Genomic DNA, 26058 nt, shown 5'->3' on the forward strand with positions numbered 1-26058 from the left:
ACTCTCTCACTCAACAACTAACATAATCCAGTCCACCCCTCCATCAAGCTTCTCTATTCCCCTCTGGAGGAAGTCTTTATTTCTTCTACCTGCTCCTCCCCCAACCACAGGGCCCCTCCTTCAGTTCAGCACCAGTTGAGTCATTCTGCACTGACACCTGCAGGTTAAAGATCTCCCAGCTGCCTCCTAGCACATCACCCAGTGTGCAGTAGAATGCCTCATGTTTGCAAGCACGGAGCAGGCTGCGGTCTGAGCTCAGACTAGATCTTTAACCACAGCAAGCACCTTACAAAAGCACGCCTGCACTGCAGAGATCAGCTAGAGACACATGGCCTGTGCTGCTGCTGCTGCTGAAGGGGGGTTGACTGGGGGGCAACTGAGCTGCCCTTCAACATAAAGCATTTCTCAGATGTGTTCTTATCAATGTATACGCACGGTGGTCAAAGTGACGTCACCCAGGGACCAATCAAATGGGCATCCCACAAGCATTGGTACTTAGAATTCAGCATTGCCCTGCCCCACCTTGAGCAAGAGAAGCCCTTAAAGACCATCCACAGAGTAGTGTTTTCAACCCTGGGCACACAGTACAAACACCAGGGAGATTTGGGAAATCGTGATGCAATGCCTGACCTCAGAGACTCTTCATTAAGTGCTCTGGGGTGGAGCCTGCCATCCACAGCTCATTATGCACAGCCAGGATTGGTCAAGGATGCTAGGCGACTCACAGCTCCAGCCCATTACTTAGACTCTCTGAGCCTGTTACCTCATAGGTAAAATAGGAATAACAGGATCTAATGACAGGGCTGCTGTAAGGCTTAAGTGATTACATTTTTATATATTATATGAATTATTTGAAATAATGCAGGTAGGACAGCTGACAGTATGTCTGGCACAAAGTCAGAATAATAAAGAGCTCAATAAGCATCAGATGCCACTACTACCATCTAGTCCCAACCCTTCATTCTACGGGTGAGAAAACAAAGCCCCCACATCTCACAGCTATATCTGGCAGGGTCAGGTCCAGTTCAGTTCAGTTCACTTGCTGAGTTCCCGGGAAAGGCCAGAACTACACCAAGGGTAGGGATTTCAAGATGGACAAAACCTACCATTTCTCACTTCTTAGAAAACAGGATGGGAAACGGATAAAACCACAGGTCTGGAAATGGTACAGATCAGGTGAGAATGGTCCTAAAGGGCTGAGGTGGGAGATTTTGTCTGGAGGTCCAAACGTTCAGCCCCTCCACCTGACTCAGATTTGAAGAGGCATTGCCAAATCAAATCATTACCACATGGGCAGACAAAGCTCTAGAAAGCAATCTCTCACCCAGGAGACGCTCAAGAAGTGCTCTTGAAGGCATTTTTGCCTCAGTGGGACATTATACTGGACAACTTCTAAAGTTTCACCCATGTTAAGCCAGCTGGGCTGTCCCCAGTCAAGGCTGGCCAAGCTGCTGCTAGAGGCACAGGAGTTATCGGAGGGTCTGTTTGTTCTAGTCTCATGAAATCAGCTACACCCAGACCCACTCAGGCCCTTTAGAGGCCCTTGGCACTGCACAGTTGTGGAATCCTGCTTCCAGATCATATTCAGAATTAAAACAATACTAGTCTATGAAATACCTACAATAAATGCCAACAAAGTTCTCGTTTTCTTAGGATGCTTACTAGAACAATCAAAAGCTAAATTACTGGTGACCAATTCTACCACCTCCCCCACTCCATATGCTCAATTTTACCTGCTTTCCTCATCCCCAGTCTGTCTAATGACCCAACACAGCCCAACCCCCTCTTTTGCCCCTTCAGGCTAGGGCCACTTTTTTTTTATAATCAACACATAAGCCTATTTCTTTTCTTTTTTTTGGGGGGGGGGGGTGCCCACAGCATGTGGAAGTTCCTGGGCCAGGGATCAAACCCAAGTCACAGCAGTGACGATGCCAAATCCTTAACTGCTAGGCCACCAGGGAATAAGCCTATTTCTGTCTATGACTGATTTAGAGGGGTTTGCACAAAGCCAGACAGGTGCAGGGTGTTGAAAGGGAACATGACCCATGCTACCAAAATGGAGCTGTGCGGACAGCCACCACTGAAGTAGCTCTATGTCCCCATTTCTATGCTTAGGAACTCTCGCAATGTCAGTTTTACAACCAATAAGTGGCTAAGCCAACATCCAAAGGAAAGTTGATTCCACCGTGAGTCAGAATGGCTCGGCCTGTGTGAAAACATGGACACCAGCCCAGCCAATAACAGAGACCAAATTAGACTGTCCCAGCAGGAAATCTGGGAGAACTCCTCTGGGAACATTTCCTGTGGTCCTGAGCGCCTTACTGGCAGCTTTGAACGTTGCAGGGCTCCTTCCAGCTCCTGAACTCAGTGTGATCCCCTGCTGCAGTGTGGTCCAGTTCATCGTTCGCATCAAAGTCATCCTCCAAGGGCCCATCAGGGAAGTCCCCGCAGTCACTCTCCTCCACCTCGGCGTTGACATCAAACACCTGATCGTTCTTCTTAAACTTGTCCACCAGGGCCGACACTGACTGGAAGGGACAAAAAGCTCCCCAGTTCTCCGCATTCCCATCCCCCCACCCCACTGCTGGAGGAACCGCCCCTCTGGAGGTGCCTTCTCCCCCCGCCGCCCCGGAGCCAGCGTTCTCAGGACAGCAAAGCTCGGAGGAAGTTCATATTGTGCAGCACAGGATGAAGCTGCATTGTCGTTAAGGTACATTTTGTAAAACATGAAACGGGAATCTGCATCCTTTAACTACATGTTTAGAGAAAACAGTTTTCCATGGAGACCATTTATTTTGGAAGTTGTAGTTAAGCAGGCTAAAAGGGGCCAGGCTAAAAATACAGAGGAAAGCTTTACACATGACAATTTCTCAGGAAACTCTGTGCCAAGGGACTCAACCCTGAAGAGCAGGAAATTCCTCGAACTGACAGCAGCCTAAGAGACCAGAGGCCACAGCGATAAGCATGTTGGAGAGAGAATCTGCTAACAATCACACACCCAGGAAGAGAAGGGCTGCCTCACCCTAAGCAAGCAGACAAGAGGCACAAAGTTGATCCCAGGGCTCATCAGGCTGTCTAACCGGCCTGCTGGAGCACACAGCCCCACCCCCACTTCCCCAGAATCAAGTCCCCATGGATGTACCAAATGAAATATCTTCTGTACTGCTGGCTAAACAAAAATGATGCCATAGTTTTGGTTCCCACTGGGCAGAATTAACCTGAGGCCATCTCACCAAAACCACGAGCTGTTGGAGAAATGCCCAGGGCCCCTAGAAGTCCAAAAATTGACCACACCTCATTATGTGTTTCGCTGTCCCATTTAGTGAACTGGAACCCGGCCAGGGAAGGGCAGATCTGGCGATCCTCCACACATTGCTGCAGGGGCGCTGGAGGCAGGAAGATCAGAAAGGGTCAGAGCAGGCCAGACGCACGCCTCACCCCAAGATGACCAGCGGGAGGTGGAGGCACACCCACTCCTGTTCTCTGGAAGAAGCTGGCTGACGGCCAATCTGTGTCGCAGACTGCTCTCCCGGGAGAGGGCGTGCACTCAGGCACACACCGGCGCTAGAGGCAAGCTCCTCACTGGCATTCCAGGAATTAGGAAAACACTAGATCAGAAACCTGAAGCACAGACATTTGACTCTGACATGGACTCCATGCTCTATGCCGGAGCTGGGAAATCAAAAAGCCTTCCTCAAAGCATCCCAGTGAACAGGCCATTATGCGGGGCAGCTTGCTTTAGTCCCAAACTCAGCTAGGAACAGATAACCTACCTACCTCACAAGATTACAGCACCAGGTGAATGCATACGCTTGGACAACTGTTACACTTCGCACGTTTTAGACAAGAATGGACAGGAGGAGAAAGGAACATCTGCATAGCCCTCCAGGAAGAGGATCAATTTCGTGCAACACACATGAATCATTCAAGCCAGTATAAGGGCCTGACAACAGGACAGGTCCCTTCTCAGACCAGCACAGAGGATTCTGAAAACAACTCACAAAGCCCTCTTCTCCCCAGGACCCCCTGGATGAGTAACAAGTAAACACAAGGCCTCTGGCTCAGCAAAGCTCTTAAAGCCCCTTTCCCAAATCCAAACTCTGAGCCTCCAGGATTAGCCCCAGGCTCCAATTGGTGATCCTGAGATTTGGCGGCTAATGGGGCACCTGAAGGACAGGGTACATACAGGCCACGAGGATTGGCTACCACTGTCTTAGACTCCACACTGCAGAGAGGACAAAAAGTCAGTTTCTCCCAAAAAAAATGCCCATTTTGGTGTAATGGGCTTGCTACCCCTACAATTACATAGAGGCTTCTCTGATGACTAGACTGCTCTGGTGAAAGGCAACAAGGACTTACCTTTTAAATCAGTCATCTCCACCCAACCTAAATCGGGCAACTCCGGGGGTCCTCCGGTGGAGAGAGTCTGGACATCGGAGGGGAAGAGCAGCTCACTGCTATAGTCGTGGCAGTGCAGGGTGGAGAGAAACACCCCTGCTGTGCTGCATTCATCAAACGAGGCCGCCGTCTTCTGGAACATGGGATCCACCTGAGCACAAAAACAGGGACCTTAAGAACTATGGGAGCAGCCAAAGGAGACAGAAAATCTCATTCATTAGACCAGCTCATCCACAGCTGCATACACTGGATTGAAATGTCTCTGCATGTGATCAAAACAGGGGGAGGGGCTTTTTAACTGAGCAGTTAAAAATCCCATCCTGGTTCAACAGGAAGGCTGTAGGACTTCCAATTATGGCTCAGAGGTAACAAACCCGACTGGAATCCATGAGGACACAGGTTCAATCACTGGCCTCGCTCAGTGAGTTAAGGATCCGACTTTGCCTTAAGCTGTAGTGTAGGTCACAGATGCAGCTTGGATCTGGCGATGCTGTGGCGTAGGCTGGCAGGTGCAGCTCGGATTTGACCCTTAGCTTGGGAACTTCCATATGCCTCGGGTGCTGCCCTAAAAAAAATAAAATAAAAAAGGAAGGTTGTATGTCGGTCAGATAGATAATGGTACATGACTCTACAACACAGAAAATAGTAATGGGCTTACACAGCGTCAGTCTACCCATATACAATATACCTGGACAGTATCCTTTCTGCTGGTCCCTTTCCACAGTCACTGTTTATAAACCTCTAGCAGAATGCTACCACAACAAATTCAGCTGACTTAAAAAGCCTATGTTATAGATCTATTCACAAGATCCATCATTCTTTTATAATTTTTTAAAAATTTGTTATTTTTTCTTTTTATAGATGCACCTGTGGCACATGGAAGTTTCTGGGCCAGGGTCAAATCAGAGCTGCAGTTGTGGCCTACACCACAGCCACAGCAACACTGGATCTGAGCCACATCTTCAATATACACCTCGGCCTGCAGCAACGCCAGATCCTTAGCCCACAGTGAGGCCAAGGATCCAACCTGAATCCTCAGAGAGACAACGTCAGGTCCTCAACCCACTGAGCCACAATGGGAACTCCTCAATCATTCTTTTAAGCAGAAATATTTTCAGGCAGTTCCTGTGTGGTACATTGGGTTAAGGATCTAGCACTGCCACAGCTGTGGCACAGGTTCAGCCATGCCTGTGGGGTTCGATTCCTGGCCTGAGAACTTGCACATGCCATAAGTGAGGCCAAAAAAAAAAAATGTTCAAAGATTTGGAAGAACACAACTAAGAGATCCTGGCAAAGGATAGGCAGAGTCAGCAGGGCTAGATGGCTGGGTTAGACATAGAACAGGTTATGAGAAGACACCCAAGGCTGGGTCAAGATGCAGAAGTGGCTTAACCATGTGTCACCAAGCCCACAAATGGAACACGGACAGGGCAAGGCACAAGTATGTGTGGCACGAGAGCAGAGGCCACCTGGGACTCTGCAAGAGGCCCTGTGACAGGAAGAGGGTTGGGTACTGGGTTCACAGGTCTTCCTGAAGTCTCAGGATGTGGCTACTATGGAGAGAAGGGGACCTTAATTATGAGGCCAGATGTGGCTCTCTGGCTCTTCCCGGCCCCCTTAACCCTGAGCCCGACCTCAGCAGAGCTGGGATCCTTCTGTAGCTTCCGGATCTGCCAGTCCCAGAGCAGCACATAGGGCACCTCCACGTTCTACCTCCTTACCACTCACTCCATCATTCACACAACTGGGTTTTCCCCCCAGTGTGTTTCGGACACCTACCTCCTCCTCCCCACCCCCACTGCCACCAAGATAACCCTCACCTGAGCTCTCACCTCTCCCATTTCCTAACAGTGCCAGTAGTGTTATTCCCATTCCCTTCCCCAAATGCTCAGCAGAGCAACAGTTTCCCACCTAGAGCCCCACATCCCTAAAGGTCTTATGTAGGTGGTCAGTGAAACTCAGCATTTCAAAGAGCCAACACAGAAACTGTACACTGACCCATATTAGAGCTGAAAACACAAAGAAAACTTTCCTCACATCTGTCTAGAATTATACTGTATCAGTGTGAGAACAATGGCTCTTTCGTGTATATTAGATTTGACTTACATCTTCTGAGTGATTTGATGGGAAAATGAATTACTGCCAACTGCACAGTCTGAATAAACGAACTTTTTGAAACAAGGGTCCACAGCAAGGAAGAGAAATAGTAAAAGAAGGCCTTGATAGAAAGCAGACTACATGATAAATTCTAGGGCCGTTCCAGCCTTATTAGCAAATCCTCGGTTCTAGCCCAACTTGTACACTGTCCAGCTTCCTAAGGAACCAGAACTTTTCCTGCTTCATGACCTTGGCTTACGCCTCTGCCTAGAATCACCTTCCTGTCACCACCTGACAAATACCTACCCTTCCTTCACAGCCCAGTGCAAATCTCACCTCTTCCGCAAACTCTGACCTCCACCTACTCTGGTCTCCCGAGTGTGTGCCTCCACCTTCCTTGCATTGTCTCTAGCTGTGCAATCCTGCTATGAAGCACTGAAGCATGATCAGGCTAGAATCCCCGTGACAGCAAGAATCTCTACACAGTAGGGAGCCATGTCCAAAACAGGATCAGCTTACACATGAACGAGGGTTCTCAACTGGTCTAGACGCACCCACCGAACATATGCTTTTCTGATCTCCAAGCCATCACCAAAAGAATGTGAGTTCAACAAACATATGAAACTTCAAATTTTAAGTCTGTGACCATCCCCTCCCCGGACCTTTTTCATCTTCCATCCTTTGGGCTATTATAGCAGATCACAGAGCAAAAAAAGCTTTCCAGGACTGGAGTTCTTGGTGTTTCTTCGAGACTCTGTTGGTTTGACTTGCTTAAATACACCACAGTCAGACACCTGCAGGCTTGGAGGGAGCAGGACTGCTTGCTCTGTTGTCCTCTCTTTATAATGGCAGGAGAGGGTGGAGAAGGCCTCCTCAGGCTGCCCAGAATTGGGTCAACCTGGTAAGAAAAAAAGGAATTTCCACCCATACTACTCAATTGAATATTTCACTGTAGAACCAAAAGCACAAGCACAAATGACAGGGAAGGAAATATTCAGATTATCTGTGAAGGTGAAAAACAATGGGAGTTGAGGAAAGGAAGTGAGGTGGGAGAAAATTTGATGGCTCCCCTGCAGATGTGTGCAACATGCTACCATGGAGAAAGCACAAACCCATTAGAACAAAACTCAGGGACACCTGTTTTTAGTTTAACAAAATGAGACTTGGAGCCTCTTCCCAGGCCGCAGAGCTCAGAGAGTGAAGACAGGATCTGAACACTACATCATCTGCCTCCAAATGTGGCATGAGACCCAGAAAGAGGAAAAGCAAATAACTTCCTCCTGCAAAAGTGCCCAGTACCCTCACCTCCACCTCCCTCATTGGCCTTGGCCTCCCCACTCATCCACACATGGTCCTCACACCAACACAGGCTAGAGAACCGCCCTGCGAAGCCCAGTAAACAGCTGCCTACCCTGACCTAGCGTGGCAAGGCCCCCTCCCTCCTCATCGCTGCCATCTTTCCGAGATGATGTCACTCTTAAGGGGGTGATAACTAGTTCTTGGGGGTGAAGGTGAAAAAAATCTTATGAAAACTTCTGCCTCTCTAAACCTCAAGCTTACCTGACAAAATCATGCCTTAGTAATCCAAGGAAGAGTAAGAACAAAATATCTAAAAAGGTGTGGGGCGGGGGGGGCCCACTGGTCATTACGTTATGACAAGAGCCTGGGAAGCACTGCTCTAATGCAACTGCCCGTCAAGGATGCTGCCTCCCCGGCAGGCCTCCCCAGCCAGGCTGCTTCCTCTTCCGTGGCCTCACACCACTGGCCTAGAAGGTGAATTTCTTGCTCACTGAAGCAGCTTCAGGACGATTCTCCTCCCCAGTACCTACAACCCTCAGTTTTGAACATGTTAGACTCTACCACCCTCTGCCATCTGTATTGCAGTGTCTTCCAATCCCCAGACCAAGCCCTTCTTAGAAGATCTGAATATTAACCCCTGGCTCATTACGAGTCTACAACTTTACCGCAGTCGTAGTTTTTGGTGGTTTCAATATTCGTGGTGACCCATCCAATACTCTCTCTGGCCTCTCAATCCTCTCCTCCAGCGGTCCTGTGCTTCTGCTGAAAAGCCCAAAGACTCGAGGGATCCTAGCATGAGCCCACACCTCCTCTGCCTCTCACTCCCTGGCCTGTTCTCCCAATTGAATCATTAACCATGACTACAACCTCTCCAGAAGCTCAATTCCAAGTGCCTCGCCAACAACCACCTTTTGTCTTTCCAGCCTGTACCATCTTGTCTCCAGCACCAAGAAGCAGCGACACATGAAAAGATGCTCAACACTGACAGTCATTGGAGAAATGCAAATCAAAATCACAAAGAGCTATCAATCACCTCACAGTTGTCAAAATGGTTATTATCAAAAAGACCACAAACAGGAGTTCTTGTTGCAGCTCAGCAGGAATGAACCCATCTAGTATACTCAAGGATTTGGGTTTGATCCCTGGCCTCACTCAGTGGGTTAAGGATATGGTGTTGCCACAAGCTGTGGCATAGGTTGCAGACACAGCTGGGATCTGGTGGTGCTGTGGCTGCGGCACAGGCCAGCAACTGCAGCTCCGATTCAACCCCTAGTTTAGAAACTTCCATATGCCACCAGTGCAGTCCTAAAAGGCAAAAAAATAAAAAGAATATACTGTGCAAATAATGCAACCTCAGTTCTCTTGTGCCATAGCAGGTTAAGGATCCCGGCTTGGGTCGCTGCAGTGGCACAGGCTTGATCCCTGGCCCAGGAACTTCTACATGCAATGAGTGTGGCCAATAATAATAACAATAATTAACTGCAACAGCTTTTTTTTCTTCTTTTTCTGTTTTAGCTGCCCCGCGGCATATGGAGTTCCCAGGCCAGGGATTAGATTTGAGCCACAGTTGCAACCTATGGCACTGCTGGATCCTTTAACCCACTGCGGCAGGTCAGGGATCAAACCTGCATCCTGGCACTGCAGAAACGCTGCCATTTCCATCGTACCACAGCAGACACTACTGTTCTTTAAAGAACAAAAGCAATCAAAAAACTCTGGACTCTACTTTCCCTACCACTTGCCATCTCATTACTTTATAGCATAACTCTTTGAAAAAACTTTTTTTTTTGTCTTTTCTTGGGCCGCTCCCGAGGCATATGGAGGTTCCCAGGCTAGGGGTCCAATCGGAGCTGTATCCACCGGCCTACGACACAGCCACAGGAACGCGGGATCCCACCTACACCACAGTTCACAGCAATGCTGGATCATTAACCCACTGAGCAAGGCCAGGGATTGAACCCGCAACCTCATGGTTCCTAGTCGGATTCGTTAGCCACTGCGCCACGACGGGAACTCCTGAAAAAAACTCCCTATCAGTGTTTTCCTCCCTCTCTTTCCATTTGTTTCCCCCTGTGTAATTCATTAAGGAAAATTTCAAACCTGCAGGAATGCTGAATTAGTAATGTGAACCTTCGTGTAACCTTAACCTGGATTCCCCAGTGGGTAACCCTTTTCATATTTGCTTCCACCCCACTGCTCCAACAGAACCTTCTTGAAAGTAGATATTACAAGACTTTGCCTCTCTGCCAGTTAAGCTATTGCCACTTAGCTCCAAATCTACCTTCTATCGTATGCTCTGTGATGCTGGGTCTGAGACCATATTTCAGCTGTGCCAGCAGCTCCCTCTTGGGCTCCACCAAAAGGCAACACTAGAGGGAAACCACGGCTACAGGAAGGGGAAGGGGCCCAGTCCTTTCTGTAGGATTCCTGTTCCTGAGAGTGTCTCCGAGTAGTGTATCTTCACCCCAACAGCAGCAGGTCCTATCTGAAGCAGTAGCTGAATATACTTTTACCCCACCCTCAGAGAACCAAGCTCATCGTGTGCCAATAAGAGATGTCAGCACCAGCCAGTATGCCATCCTCCAAGGTCTAGGTCCTGGGCCCAGGAGCTCCTTCTCCAGACTAAGGGACCAACATCAGCTAAGCAGTACCCTTTCCTCAGAGGTCTGAATTGCAGCTGCACAAGGCCCTTCTCCAAGGTGACCATGGCCTCAGGCTGCCAAAATTGATACAGTCAACCATTCCCTCCTCCCTGAAACTCTCACTTGAACACCACACTCTCCTGGTTTTCCTTCATCTACTGGATGTTTCCTACTCAGCTTCCTGAATTTTTAAGATAGGGGTATCCCAGGCCCAGGGCTTTTTCCATATGGACTCATTCCCTTGGTGATCTACTCCGGTCCTGTGACTTTCCATTTATGAATGTTATGAATGGACTAGAGAAAGAAATAATCTAGTCCACCACTGTTGGGAGAATAAACTGTTACACTCCTTTTTTGAGGACAACAGATAGTGCATGTCTCAGAATTTTCTTTTTTTTTTTTTTGTCTTTTTGTCTGTTGTTGTTGTTGTTGTTGCTATTTCTTGGGCCGCTCCCGCGGCATATGGAGGTTCCCAGGCTAGGGGTTGAATCGGAGCTGTAGCCACCGGCCTACGCCAGAGCCACAGCAACGCAGGATCCGAGCCGCGTCTGCAACCTACACCACAGCTCACGGCAACGCCGGATCGTTAACCCACTGAGCAAGGGCAGGGACCGAACCCGCAACCTCATGGTTCCTAGTCGGATTCGTTAACCACTGCGCCACGACGGGAACTCCAGAGTTTTCTTAAAGATACACTCCAGAAGAATGCAAATATGTACAAGAATGTTCACTGAAACTATTTTCAGTAGCAATTTTTTTTTTTTTTTTTAAATCCTGTAGCAAGATCTCTTTGCCTTAAATTAACTGTGCTAATTACAAGGAGGCCTCTGGTACCATTCCTTTAAGCAGATTCCTTAGGATTTGCTAAATCGTTTAAGGTTGTTTACAGCAAGGGCTCTGGATCACAGAGTTTCAAATCTCAGTTTACTAACTGTGTCATCTTGGACAAGTTACCCAACAGCCCTGCACCTCAATTAACTCTTCATAAAATGTAACAAGGATTCTGTGAGGACTGAATGGGGTAACAGAGGTCACAGGCCTAGGGCAGCACCGTGTACCCACTAGGCACATGATAAATGTCCGCTGTCATGGTCACTGCAGCAAGAACAGTGGAAGAAAACAGATGTTTTAATCAATGGATTTCTCAGTAATTTGCCATCTCATTCTACCCAGTCATGCTGAAATATGGAGGGAAAAACAGGGAGCTATCTTCAGTCTCCACTGTAAAGGTAAAGGGTGACAATGCAGAGACACTAGTTGAATATTTTATTCCCTCAAGGCCTGAACAAGCACCTACCAGCAAGACAGGTTTAGCCCGGCCAAGTTTCTGCCACTGAGGTTCTGAATTCGTTAGAGACCACACCAGGCACAAACTGTTACACTCCTTTTTTGTTCTGTGAGTTCCTCACCTCACACTTTCGATCTGCTTCAGATACGTTGAGGTTGTTTATATTCTGCTCTACGGTTTTACACGAGTGCTTCTTCCTTGGTTTCGGAGCCTTCTTAGTTGTTCCTGTTTCAACTGCACTTCCATCTAAAAGGAGCAATGGAGTTTCACTGTGGCGCAGCAGTTTAAGGATCCAGTGTTGTCACTGCAGCAACCTGGGTCACTGCTGTGGCACAGGTTTAATCCCTGGCCCAGGAACTCCACATGCCAACGTCATGGCCAAAAGTAAATAAATACACACATATATTTTTAAAAAATAAAAAAAGAGGGAGCAAGACAATACACTGCAGGGGGTTGCTCTGAAGCATGTAATTGAACTTACCAATTTAAGTTCTTTAAAACTCTAAAAAGTGATGGTAATTGAAATGCATGCCATTCTCTCAAAGTAGCAGGCACATCTAACCTACAGCTTACAGAGGAACCAAACTACTACAGTAAATATTTGGCTTCTGTTACAAGCCACTTTGCTTGTAAACACCCTGCCCCCTCAAATCAGAAGCTCCCTAGTTGGTGACGTTTACTCAATCTTTTATTTAGACAATCTTGTCTAAATAAAACGTAAATGCTTTTTATAAGGTCCTTCTCTTTTCCGAAGAAAAACAAATCTAATGCTTAATTATCTTCTCAAATACAATTCTGAAAACATCCATGAATTACTGTGACTTCATTCCAAGTATATGACTCAAATAACTATCTGCCACACCCTTTAAAAAGCCTCTCACAGCTAGATCCCACCCACGTACCTGCACCATGGCCCTCTGCTTCTTCCGGACATGGTGCATCCTTGCCCAGGCCCCCGAGGACTCTGTACACATCAGCATGGACAGCATCTACACGCACAGCATAGATCTTGGTGCTGGCATCCAGAGTGCCAGCAGCCACCTAGTCAAACAAGCAGAGCTGTATTCATGGGGATCATAAGAAGTAACAGCTGAAAAGGACACAGCAATCTTCACAAAATATTTACTTGCCCTTAAGGAAAAAAATGACAGATTCTCCCAAGGTTGATAGAGAATAAACAGAACATAATGGAAACGTAGCATCTCTACATATCATCAGTTTACAGAGGAAAGTAAAGTAGCAGCTAATAAAATGTCTTAAACAAGGAAGGTTCTCACATATTTGTAGAATCAACTACTGTGCTATGCTAAGTATTAGAGATCATCGGCATTAATTCAAATATATCCTTCTTACTTTAAAGTTGGTTGGTTCGGCATCTTTCTGTTTAAGAATCTCTGACATAAAATCAATCAAGTGCAAGCCAAAAGCATTCTTGGTAGTGATTTTCTGAAAACAGAAAATTGCAGAAAGATTAGTTATTTATAGCCTAGGTTGTGTAAATAATGCTACCCTGCCAGGGGAAGCTAAGTTTTTAAACAGGCATATCCCACATCTCAACACAGGAATCAGTTCCCACAAACACTTAGAGACATGGCTAAACCCACATGTGTACTTCCTCATTCTCCAGGTCTAGAGTGACAGCACCCAACTCCTGAGTGTGCCTGTGTGCAGGCCCCGTTCTGAGCTGACACAGAGGGGCTCAATGACCCTCAGAATGACTCAGAGGCAGGGTCTAGTCTCACTCTCATTTTATAGTAAAGGACCCTACAGCGCATTGGTTGGGCGACTTGACAAGGCCACACATCTTGTAATTGGCAGAGACAGGACTCCAACTCGGGCTAGATCTAGAACTCACAATTAGCCCACAACCCTACTATCTATCTACTGTTTAGCTCCAGAGCTCACACTATTAACCCCTAGGCCATGCTGCCTCTCTAGACGCACTGCAGGGAGCAGGCAACCTGTCAGAGGGGCACCAAAGGTCTATAATGAATAGTAAAACTACACTGAAAACACCAGCATTGAGTTGCAAAATAGAAGTGCACAATTACTGACAGTGCAGTCTCTACAGAATGGAGAAAGCCAGGTCTCCCAGATCAAGCTGCAACATCTTCACTGATAAACCAGCACATACTCACATTTTCAGTGGACAGTTTGATACAGGTGGAGTAATGCTCAGTAATTTGTGTATTTGTAAATTTAGGAATTGTTGCTGAAACATCAATATTCCTAAAGGAAAAACAAAAACAAAAAACTCTGGCAAGGATCATTGACAACACCATAACTTTTCAAAATCCAGACCGAGAATCCACCCAGTATCGGGGCAGTGCAAACTCATGCCACCCCCACATCAAGGTGGCTGCCACAACAAGGCAGCCAGCACCCACTCACCTGCTGGACGGGGACGCCAGCAAACGAGGCGAGTCTGTGCTGAACTGCAGGTCAAAGACCCTGGAGCGCCTCCGCTGCAGTCGCTCCTTTTCGTCATCATTCTGAGGAAAGTCTTCAAGGACTGGGGTGCCAGCAGTACTGAGAGGGGCCTTCCTGGGAGGGGGCATGGAGAATACCCGCTCCGAAGGTGAGGAGGTGCTATGGGGGCGTCCTCGGGTCTCTGAAGGAGACTTATTCATTGTGGCTGACAGTGATGGAACAAAACACCTGCTCAGGATACCTTCAACAGCACATTTCCTACATCTAATGGGGGGCTTGGGAGCCCGTCCCAGGTGGAAGTTCACTGCACATTTCCTTCCAAGATCTCTTCCACCTCTAACATCCTATGGCTAGAACCTCTATGGCTCAGGTTTCTTGGGGGGCAGGGGGGTGACGAGTTTCTGATGCTTCCTTGCCAACCTGGACAAATAACCATTAAGTAGCTATTGTGAACCCAAAGCATTACAAAGGATATAAAGGTAGGGAAGAACTAAAAGTTGCTGCCTCTGATAAACTCATTAACAGAATGATAGTCATGTACAACCATAATGCCAGGCAAGGGAGAGAAGAAAACATGCTGAGATAAAGCTGAGAGATGGGCTATCAAGTCAGGCTAGGTTCTAATCCCAGCAGGGAGACAGAATATAAACAACACAGATAATGTAAAATAAGTAGAATGTTCCAAACACCACCCACAGATTACTTGCTAACTGCAAAGGGGAAAATGTCCTTTACAACAAAAGATCTAGCAGTCAGCACCTTAACCAAGCAATCAGATATAGACTCTCTACAATTGAGACAACTCAGAGAGTTCGCTGGTGGCCTAGCATTAAGGACTCAGCACTGTCACTGCTGTGGTTCAGGTCCAATCACCTACCCAGGAACTTTGGTATGCTGTGAGCACGGTGAAAAAGAAAAAAAAAAATGAAACAACTTGAAATTTACTCATCTCTTGATGGGACAAAATATAAAAGGCATCACTCACACAATATTTTTGCCAAAGGTATTTAACCTAAATTTAATTAAGAATTTAAACCTAACTTCCAGTTTACAAGAAATTTAAGGGCCAGCTGAACAAGTTAAGTGATATCAGAGGAAATATTTGGACAAATCCAGAATATGGGACAGTAACTGGCTTAGTCTCTTTAAAAAGTCAATGTTCAAGACATTTCTCCAAAGAAGACATATGCATGGCCAGTAGATACATGAAAAGATGCTCAACATTGCCAATTATTAGAGAAATGCAGATCAAAACTACAATGAGGTACCACCTCACACTGGTCAGAATGGCCATCATCAAAAAGTCTACAAACAATAAATGCTGGAGAGTGTGGAGAGAAAGGAACCCTCCTACACTGTTGGTAGGAATGTAAACTGGTACAACCACAATGGAAAACAATATGGAGGATCCTCAGAAAACTAAACATAGAACTACCATATGACCCAGCAATCCCACTCCTGGGCATATATCTGGACAAAACTATTATTCAAAAAGATACACAATATACACAGCAGCACTATTCACAACAGCCAAGACATGGAAACAACCTAAATGTCCATCAACAGTGGAATGGATAAAGCTGTGGCACATACATACAATAGAATACTACTCAGCCATAAAAAGAATGAAATAATGAAATAATGCCATTTGCAGCAACATGGATACATTTAGAGATCATCACACTAAGTGAAGTAAATCAGAAAGAGAAAGCTAAATACCATACGATATTACTTCTATGTGGAATCTAAAATATGGCACAGATGAACCTATCTACAGAGCAGAAACAGACTCATTCAGACATAGAGAACAGATTGTGGTTGCCAAGGGGGAGGCAGAGGGATGCACTGGGAGTTTGGGTTTAGTAGATGCAAACTATTATATTTAGAATGGATAGACATTTTTAAAAAAAAAAAGGACAACTTACAAAATGAGAGAAAATAGTTTCAAATGATGCAACTGACAAGGGATTAATCTCTAAAATATACAAACAACTTATACAACTCAACAGCAAAAAAGCCAACAACCCAATTGAAAAATGGGCAAAAGACCTGAATAGACATTTCTCCAAAGAAGATATAAAGATAGCCAACAAGTACATGAAACAATGCACATCACTGATTACTGGAGAAATGCAAATCAAAACTACTATGAGGTACCACCTCATACCAGTCAGAATGGTCATCATTAATAAACCTACAAATAACAAATGCTGGAGAGGGTGTGGAGAAAAGGGAACCCTCCTGCATTGTTGGTGGGAATATAAACTGGTACAACCAAAATGGAAAACAGTATGGAGGGACCTTAGAAAACTATATATAGAACTACCATATAACCCAGCAATCTCATTCTTGGGCATATATCTGGACAAAACTTTCCTTGAAAAAGACACATGCACCTGCGTGTTCACTGCAGTACTATTCACAATAGCCAAGACGTGGAAACAACCCAAATGTCCATTGACAGATGAAAGGATTAAGATGTGGTATATATACACAGTGGAATACTACTCAGCCATAAAAAAGAATAAAATAATGCCATTTGCAGCAACATGGTTGGAACTAGAGACTGTCAGACTAAGTGAAGTAAGTCAGAAAGCGAAAGACAATTACCATATAATATCACTTACATCTGGAATCTAATATACAGTACAAATAAACCTTCCCACAGAAAAGAAAATCATGGACATGGAGAACAGACTTCTGGTTGCTGAGGGGGAGGGGGAGGGAGTGGGATGGATTGGGAACTTGGGGTTATTAGATGCAAACTATTGCCTTTGGAATGGATAAGCAATGAGATACTGCTGTATAGCACTGGGAACTATATCTAGTCACTTACGATGGAGCATGATAATGTGAGAAAAAGAATATATACACGTGTGTATGTGACTGGGTCACCTCACTGTACAGTAGAAAATTGACAGACCACTGTAAAACCAGCTATAATGGAAAAAAATAAAAATCATTTAAAAAAATCAACAACAACAAAAACAGAATGGATAGACAATAAGGTCCTACTGTATATAGCACAGGGAACTATATCCAGTCTCCCGGGATAGACCATGATGAAAAATAATACAAAAAAAAGAATGTGTGTGTGTATGACTGAGTCACTTTGCTGTACAGCAGAAATTGGTACAACATTATAAACCAATAATACTTTTTAAAAAAGTCAATGTCCAAAAAAAAGTAGAGGGACTCTTCTCAAAGAAACCAAAGAGTAGTTCCCACTGTGGCTCAGTGGTAACAAACCTGACTATATCCATGAGAACACTGGTTCAATCCCTGGCCTTGCTCAGTAGATTAAAGATCTGGTGTTCTATGAGCTGTGGTGTAGGTCACAGACGCAGCTCAGATCCCACATCACTACGGCTGTGACATACGTCAGTGGCTGCAGCTCCAATTTGACCCCTAGCCTGGAAACTTTCAATGCTGTGGAGGTGCAGTCCTAAAAAAGTAAATACCTAAGAATAAACCTACCTAAAGAGACAAAAGACCTGTACTGTGAAAACTCTAAGACATTGATGAAAGAAATCAAAGATGACACAAACAGATGGAAAGATACCATGCTCTTGGATTGTAAGAATTGATATTGTCAAATGATTGTACTACCCAAGGCAATCTACAGATTCAGTGCAATCCCTATCAAATTACCAATGGCACTTTTCACAGAACTAGAACAAAAAAAATTTTAATTTATATAAAAACACAAAAGACCCCAAGTAGCCAAAGTAATCCTGAGGAAGAAAAATGGAGCTGGAGGAATCAGGCTCCCTGGATTCAGACCATACTGCAAAGCTACAGTCATCAAAATAGTATGGTACTTGCATAAAAACAGACACATAGATCAATGGAATAGGATAGAAAGCCCAGAAAGAAACCCACACACCTATGGTCAACTAATATACAACAAAAGAGGCAGGAATCTACAATGGAAAAAAGAAAGTCTCTTAAATAAGTGGGACTGGGAAAACTAGACAGCTACATGTAAAAGAATGAAATTACATCATTTTCTAACACTATACACAAAAATAAACTCAAAATGAATTAAAGACCTAAATATAAGACTGGATACTATAAAACTCTTAGAGGAAAACATAGGTAGAACACTCTCTGACATAAACCACAGCAATTTGATATCCATCTCCTAAAGTAATTAAAATAAAAACAAAAATAAACAAATGGGACCTAATTAAACTTAAAAGTCTTTGCACAGCAAAGGAAACTATAAACAAAACAAAAAGACAACCCACAGAATGGAAGAAAATATTTACAAATGAAACAACCGATAAGGGATTAATCCCCAAAATATACAAATAATTCATACAGTCAGTATCAAAAAAACCCAATCAAAAAATGATCAGAAAATCTCATTTCTCCAAAGAAGACAAACTTATGGCCAAAAAACATGTGAAAAGATGTTCAATGCTAATTATTAGAGAAATGCAAATCAAAACTATGAGGTACCATCTTACACTGGCCAGAACGGCCATCATCAATACTGTTGGGAATGTAAACTGGTACAACTACTATGGAAAACAGTATGGAGGTTCCTCAGAAAACTAAAAACAGAGCTACTGTATGATCCAGCAATCCCACTCCTGGGCATTTATCCAGAGAAAACCATAATTCAAAAAGATACATGCACCCCAATGTTCACTGCAGCACTATTTACAATAGCCAAGATATGGAAGCAACCTAAGTGTCCATCGAACGAAGAGTGGATAAAGAATATGTGATACGCATATATAATGGAATACTACTTGGCCTTAAAAAGAATGAAATAATGCCATTTGATGCAACTAGAGGTTAACATACTAAGTGAAGTCAGTGAGAGACAAATATCACATGTATCATTTACATGTGGGATCTAAAGACGAATATAAATGAACATATTTGCAGAACAGAAACAGACTCACAGACACTGAAAACAAATGTATGATTACCAAAGGGGACAGGTGAAGGGGTGAGGAGGGATGGACTTGGGGTTTGGGACTGGCATATGCACACTGAGGTATACTGAATGACTGGCCAACAGGGACCTACAGAATAGCACAGGGAACTGTATCCAATACTCTGGGGAAAGAATCTGAAAGAGAATGGATGTGTGCATATGTATAACTGAATCACTTTGTCATACAGCAGAAATTATCACAACATTGTAAATCAACTGTAGTTCAATAAAACTTTAAAAAATTAAAAAAGAGGAGTTCCCGTCGTGGCTCAGTGGTTAACAAATCCGACTAGGAACCATGAGGTTGCAGGTTCAATCCCTGGCCTCTCTCAGTGGGTTAAGGATCCAGCGTTGCCATGAGCTGTGGTGTAGGTCACAGACGCAGCTCGGATCCCAGGTTGCTGTAGCTCTGGCATAGGCCTGCGGCTACAGCTCAGATTCGACCACCTGGCCTGGGAACCTCCATATGCCATGAGTGTGGCCCTAGAAAAAGACCAAAAAGAAAAAAAAATTTAAAAAAGAAAATTCTTACTTTCAGGAGATGAAACAATTTAGGGGTGATGCAACATGATGTGTACAACATTCAGCTGAATGAATCAAAACTATTGAGGGGAAGGACAAAGTAAATATGGCAAAATTTGGATTTAGGTTGTGAGTATGAAGCTGTTTACTGTCTCAGTCCTTCAATGTCCATGTATGTTTGAACATTTTCATAATTAGAAGGTAGAAAATGTATAGTGGGTTAGACAGAAATAAAAGCTATGGAGAAAAGTAAAGCATGGAAGGGAATAAGAGGATCATAGGATGGAGGTGGGAAGTCATTTTTTAATACAATGGTCAAGGGAAGATTTTACCAGGAAGATAACATCAGAATCCAGATTGTGCAGCTATCTGCAAACCCCAACATGGAATCAGGGGGCACAGCAAGTACAGAGGCAGCATCCTACCTGGCATGTCTGAGAAGCCAGTGTGGTGGAAATGGAATGAGAGGGAAGCACAGAAGTGAGAGCAGTCAAAGGGTGTCAGGCCTGTGGGGCCTGGTTGCGCAGAAGCACCAATCAGTGAGAATAGGGGAGGGACAACCTGCAGGGGTGTATGAGCCTTACTTACAAACCACTGCAAAGACTGGGCTTTCATGTGGAGTGAGAAAGGAAGTGTTTGGACAAGATGAGAAGAGGAATACAGTGATCTAACCTATGCTTTAAGAAGACCCCAATGGGTCTTATGCTGAAAACAGACTGAAAAGGGAACAAGAATTGACAAGCAGGAAGACCAAATAGGAAGCAACTACCAATAACCAGGACAAGAGATGCTGATGGCTCAGACCAAAGAGGGGATGCAGTAAGTCAGACACTGGATAGTCTCAAGGTAGAGCCAACATGATTTCCTGATGGATTAAATGTGGGGCATGAGAGAAGACAGAAGAATGAAGGATAACTGCAACACCTGGAACAACTGATGAAATGGAGTTGCCGGGACTGGAGAAGAAGCATATATATCTGTGGGGAAAGGAGGCAAGATCAGGGCTCAGTTTTGGACCTGCTGGGCTTCAGATGCTTACTGGGTAGAGAGAGCAGATACTTAAGTCCAGAGTTTAGAAAAGGCTCTAGGGTGGATATGTAAATGTGGATGTCATAAGCATGGAGGAGGTATTCAAAGCCATAAGACTAGATGAGAAGACCAAAAAAAAAGAGGCTAGATAGAGAAAAGCAGAAGGCTGAGTCCTAGAATACTTCAAAAATTTAAAGAGAAGGAAGAGTTCCTGTCATGGCTCAGCAGGTTATGAACACAACTAGTATCCATGAGGATTTGGGTTCAATCCCTGGCCTTGCTCAGTGGGTTAAGGATCCAGTGTTGCCGTGAGTTGTGGTATAGGTCTCAGACAGGGCTTGGATCTGGTGCTGCTATGGCTGTGGTGCAGGCTGGCAGCTGCAGCTCTGATTCCTTAGCCTGGGAACTTCCATATGCTGTGAGTGCAGCCCTAAAAAGACCAAAAAAATAAAAATAAAGAGAAGGAAACAATGAGGAATCAGTGAAGAGATAGGGAATGTGTCACCAGTGAAGGGGAATGTGGCATTCTAAATGTCAGGTGAAGAATATATTTCAAGGGAAGAAGGAATAATGAACTATGTCAAATGCAGCTGACCGGTCAAATTAGGTGAGGACAGAGAGCTGTTCTTTAGATTTAGCAACCGAGAGGTTACTGACAAAGTAATTTTCCTAGAGGGCAGGGGGAGAAAGGGAAAATCAAATGGGCATAAATGCAAGGGAAGATGAGAAGGAAAAAAAGAAAAAAAAGGCAGAAGAGAAATGGGAGGGAGCCAGTTGAAAGGGAAGTGAAGTCAAGAAAGTAATTTTAAGATGGGGGGGGGGAAACCCAGCTTGGTAGAAGGAATGAAACAAAGAGACTATATTAGTCTCCTATGGCTGCTATAACAACTCATCACAAATTTAGTGATTTAAAACAACACAAATGTGGATTAAGAAGATGGAGGAAATATACACACTGGAATACTACTCAACCATAAAAAAAAAATGAAATAATGCCATTTGCAGCAACATGGATGCAACTAGAGACTATCATACTAAGTGAAGGAAGTCAGAAAGACAAAAACCATATCATATCACTTACATATGGAATCTAAAATATGGCACAGGAGTTCCCATCTTGGCTCAGTGAAAACGAATCTGACTAGCATCCATGAGGACACAGGTTCAATCCCTGGCCTCACTCAGTGGGTTAAGGATCCGGTGTTGCCATGAGCTATGGTGTAAGCTGTAGATGTGGCTCAGATCCCACGTTGCTGTGGCTGTGGTGTAGGCCAGCAGGTACAGCTCCAATCCAACCCCTAGCCTGGGAACCTTGATATGCCATGGGTGCGGCCCTAAAAAGACAAAAAAAATTAAAATACAAAAATAAAATATGGCACAAATCAACCTATCTACAGAACAGAAACAAACTCAGGAACATAGAGAATAGACTTGTGGCTGCCAAAAGGGAGCAGTAAGGAGTAGGATGGCCTGGGAGTTTGTGGTTAGTAGATGGAAAACTACTGCATTTGGAGTGGATAAGCAATGAGATCCTACTTTTATAGCACAGGGAACTATATCCAATCACTTGTGATGGAACATGATGGAAGAAAGTATGAAGAAAAAAAATGTGTATACTGGCTTACTTTGCTGTACAGCAGAAATTGACAGAGACACTGTAAACCAACTATAATGAAAAATTTAAAACAGAAAACAAAACAAAAATATATTCTCTGCAGTTCACAAGTCAGAAGTCTAAAATCAAGATGTTAGCTGGGCTGGGAGTTCCCGTTGAGGCTCAGTGGTTAACGAATCCAACTAGGAACCATGAGGTTGTAGGTTCGATCCCTGGCCTTGCTCAGTGGGTTAGGGATCTGGTGTTGCCATGAGCTGTGGTGTAGGTCACAGACGTGGCTTGGATCCTGTGTTGCTGTGGCTCTGGTGTAGGCCGGCAGCTACAGTTCTGATTAGACCCCTAGCCTGGGAACCTCCATGTGCCACAGGTGCAGCCCTAGAAAAGGCAAAAAAAAAAAAAGATGTTAGCTGGGTCACATTCTCTCTGGAGTGAAGAATTTCCAGAATCTGCTTAGGGAAGAACCTGTTCCTTTGCCTTTTTCAGCTTCTAGAGGCTGCCTACAATCCTTGTCTTGTGGTCTTTTCCTCTCATCAGTCCAATCCATTGCTTCTGCCATCATCTTTCCTTCTCTGACTTTGGCCCTCCTGCTTCCCTCTTATAAGGACCACTGTGATTACATTAGCCCATCCAGATAATCCAGGATAATCCTTAATCATATTCTCAAACTCTCTTTTACTATGTAAGATTAACATATTCACAGGTTCCAGACATCTTTGGGAGGGCCATCATTCAGAGATCATGCAGAAGGGTAAAAGCTGCTGAACAATGTACTCAAGCAGGTAAAAGGGTTCCTCAGAACACAGAGAGCTCATCCACAGCAAAAGGAAGGAAGGCCAAGAACACAGGAACAGATGCAGGTAAGGGAGAAGGTGTAAGAGTGAACCTATGGATAGTCTCGTCTGACGGTTTTTATTCTTTTAGTAAAATAAGAAGCGGATAAAAACAAAAGACTCAGCAGGTAAGAATAAGGGCACGGGAGGAGGTACTGGAGATTTCAGGAGAGAAAGGAAGATATAAAATCATCATCTAGGAAGAGAATGGATGAACCAGGGAATATGGCATGACTGCTGGGCAGCTTTAGTCTCCTTGAGACCAACTGGGTGCACAGCCACTGGGGCAGAGTAGGCAGAGTTGGGATTAACCAGAGCTGTGATTTTGTCAAACAAGTGTAAGGAGGCAAAAAGAGGGCAAGGGGTTATGGGTGAATGAAAGGAGTGATTACACTGACTTACCACTGAAGTAAGCTAAGAAAGGAGGGGAACAAGGGCCTGAGAGAAGTGAGGCACAGTGAAAAGCAGAAAAATATGTCTGCTGTATCAGAGTGTTGTTGGAGTCGGGGAACAAGAGTGAGTGCGCTGGAAAGACAGGAGTGATTAAGAGGTAGGGTGCATTGAGATGCCAGAGTTGTGCAGCTGTTGATAATGACAATGTCCAGGGTGTGACTATGATAGGCCAAGAAACACCATCATTGGAAGAGATGAAGGAACTAAGAGACCTGGGGGGGGGGGGGGAGTTTCCAGATTTAAGAATCAGAAGGCTTGGCTTCAAACTCCAGCTCCATCACTTACTAGCTGGAGAATTTTAAGCAAATAAATGCTCCTAGGGGAGTTCCCGCTGTGGTGCAGCGGAAACAAATCCAACTAGGAAACATGAAGTTGCAGGTTCAGGGTTCGATCACTGGCCTCGCTCACTGGGTTAAGGCTCCGGCATTGCTATAAGCTGTAGCTCTAATTTGACCCCCTAGCCTGGGAACCTCCAAATGCTGCAGGTGTGGCCCTAAAAAGCAAAAAAAAAAAAAAAAAAAAAAGCTCCTACGGTTTGCTTCTTGACTCTCCAAGTGAGAATAAGAGTATATCTCAACTAGTTTAGAATTAGTGATATGGAAAAAAATATTCACAATATAACACACATATAGAAACACAATAAACACTAAATGGTTGCCCATGTGAAGAGAAGGGAAAAGGAATGGTCAACGGGGATAAAAGAATTAAAAATACAAGTTCAAACATTTCCCTGATAGCTTTCCAAGCTGAAGAGTATGATTAACATAATTCTCAGCTGAGGTCAAAACAAACAAAAGGAAGTAAAAATAGGAAGGAGGCAAGAGACATTTTTAGAAACTGAATCAAGAGGACTTGTGCCTACGTGGAAGTGGACACTGCAAGGTAAGGAAGGGAGGTGGACTTTGGAGAAGAGACTAACAGAAATAGAAGGCACTGAAGGAGGAACTTGTCTAAGGAAACTAAAATGGGAATTAGAGGCACACCTTTTTCTGGGAATCATCTTTCTCTGTTTCCCTCCTTCCCTTTGACATTATGGATCCATTATTTCAAGAAAAGGATAACTGAGCTCTAAAACGCTTTCTGCATCCACCTCCTCACCTCCTCCTCATTTTTCAAGCCCTTTGGTGTGGCTCCCACACTCACCACTTCATGAAAACTGTTTTGCTGCCATCACCCACAACTTCCATGTTCCCAAACCCAACAGTCACTTTTCAGGCTTCATCTCTCTTGAGAGTCAGCAGCACTCAAAACAGGTGACAACACCCTGCTTCTTGATACACTTTTGGCTGACTTGCCTGAGTTTTTCCAGCTCTTCCTTAACCAGTTTCTAAATGTTGGTGCTGAGTGTTTTCTCTATAAGGCCTTCCTAGCGGTCTCACCTGTTCCATGGTTTTACCACCTATATAACAAAAAGCATATAGCAAAAAAAAATGCTCCTACGGTTTGCTTCTTGATCCTCCAAATTTACCTCTCAGTCCAGGGGCTACTTCCCTGGGCACCCTATATCACTGCCCTGACTGTCCAACTCTTATCCAAATGATTACTGACCCTTTCACCTGACCGACCTCGGTGAGTCACTTACCATGTCCAAAATGTACCTCTAAATTTCGAAACCTCTCACCAAGACACAAGGCCCTGCCTACCTGTCCCACCTCATTCACTCTTTTAATTACCATGTCCTGGTCTTCATCCATGTCAGGCTCCTTCACGCTTGCCCTTCTTTCGTACTTGCTCCTTCTGCTTGGAACATGTTCCCCAGAATCTGCTCAAAGGTCTTCCCTGACTTCCTAACCGAAAATAACCCTTCCCCTACTCTGCTCTTCTCAATCTGAGTGCTCAACCTCATCTGTAATTATTTCGTTTACTGTGTTTCCCGAACTAAAGTACACGCTCTAAGAGGGTGGGACTTTGTCGTTTTATACTGTAACTCTGCGTCTAAGAGGTCGGATCGGATCGGACCCCAAAGGGGTCACTCAATATTTGTCGAGTGAATGCGAAAATAAGTAAATGCATGCGTGTTAAACACACAGAGGTAACCACAACGCTTCCACGGCCCTGAATTAAAGTGCATTCTAAGAAAACCTCCTTTTCAAGGAAGACACACCACCCAAGGTGAAGGAGCCTAGGGAAAAAGGCTTCCCACAACCTGGTCAATCACAGAGGAGCAGCGCGGACCGAAGCCGAATTCTGATTGGCCGAGCGAAACCCGCCCGCCACTCCCTCCCCCCCCCCCCCGTTAACCCCCCTCCCCTCCCCCTCTCCGAGCCCTGGAGCGTCTCACTCGGCTGGCGAAGAACAAGCCAAAGACAGGGCCGAGAATACTCGCACTGCCCGCTCAGGCCCGCCCGCCGGCACCGCTGCCTGGAGCACCATTCACACCGGGCCCTGCCCGCAGCGCCTCCTGCCCACCCAGCCTCACCCGGACAAGGAGGTCCCATCTCGTCTTCTGAGTCGCCAGAGCTGGTTTTAAAATCGCGCGCGTAAACGCCGGAGCGCTGTAACGG

At 45.0% G+C, this 26058-nt stretch overlaps 1 protein-coding gene across 2 annotated transcripts in view; it reads right to left on the reverse strand.

Moving 5' to 3' along the window:
* NCAPH (non-SMC condensin I complex subunit H) overlaps positions 1–26058 on the reverse strand; it is a 39702-nt gene extending 13644 nt beyond the window's left edge. The window contains exons 1-9 of one of the 2 annotated variants that reach the window (XM_047781256.1): positions 25974–26058; positions 14116–14359; positions 13863–13953; positions 13078–13170; positions 12627–12765; positions 11846–11970; positions 4360–4549; positions 3295–3386; positions 2323–2528 (exon numbers count right to left, since the gene is read on the reverse strand). In XM_047781256.1, the coding sequence (XP_047637212.1) occupies positions 2323–2528; positions 3295–3386; positions 4360–4549; positions 11846–11970; positions 12627–12765; positions 13078–13170; positions 13863–13953; positions 14116–14359; positions 25974–25992 (1199 nt within the window). In that variant the 5' untranslated portion in view covers positions 25993–26058. The remainder of the gene's footprint in view (positions 1–2322; positions 2529–3294; positions 3387–4359; positions 4550–11845; positions 11971–12626; positions 12766–13077; positions 13171–13862; positions 13954–14115; positions 14360–25973) is intronic. The other variant, XM_047781255.1, reaches the window with a different exon arrangement.

The sequence above is a fragment of the Phacochoerus africanus genome, chromosome 5 (genome assembly GCF_016906955.1).
Source record: "Phacochoerus africanus isolate WHEZ1 chromosome 5, ROS_Pafr_v1, whole genome shotgun sequence".
In the NCBI taxonomy this organism is placed as follows: Eukaryota; Metazoa; Chordata; class Mammalia; order Artiodactyla; family Suidae; genus Phacochoerus; species Phacochoerus africanus.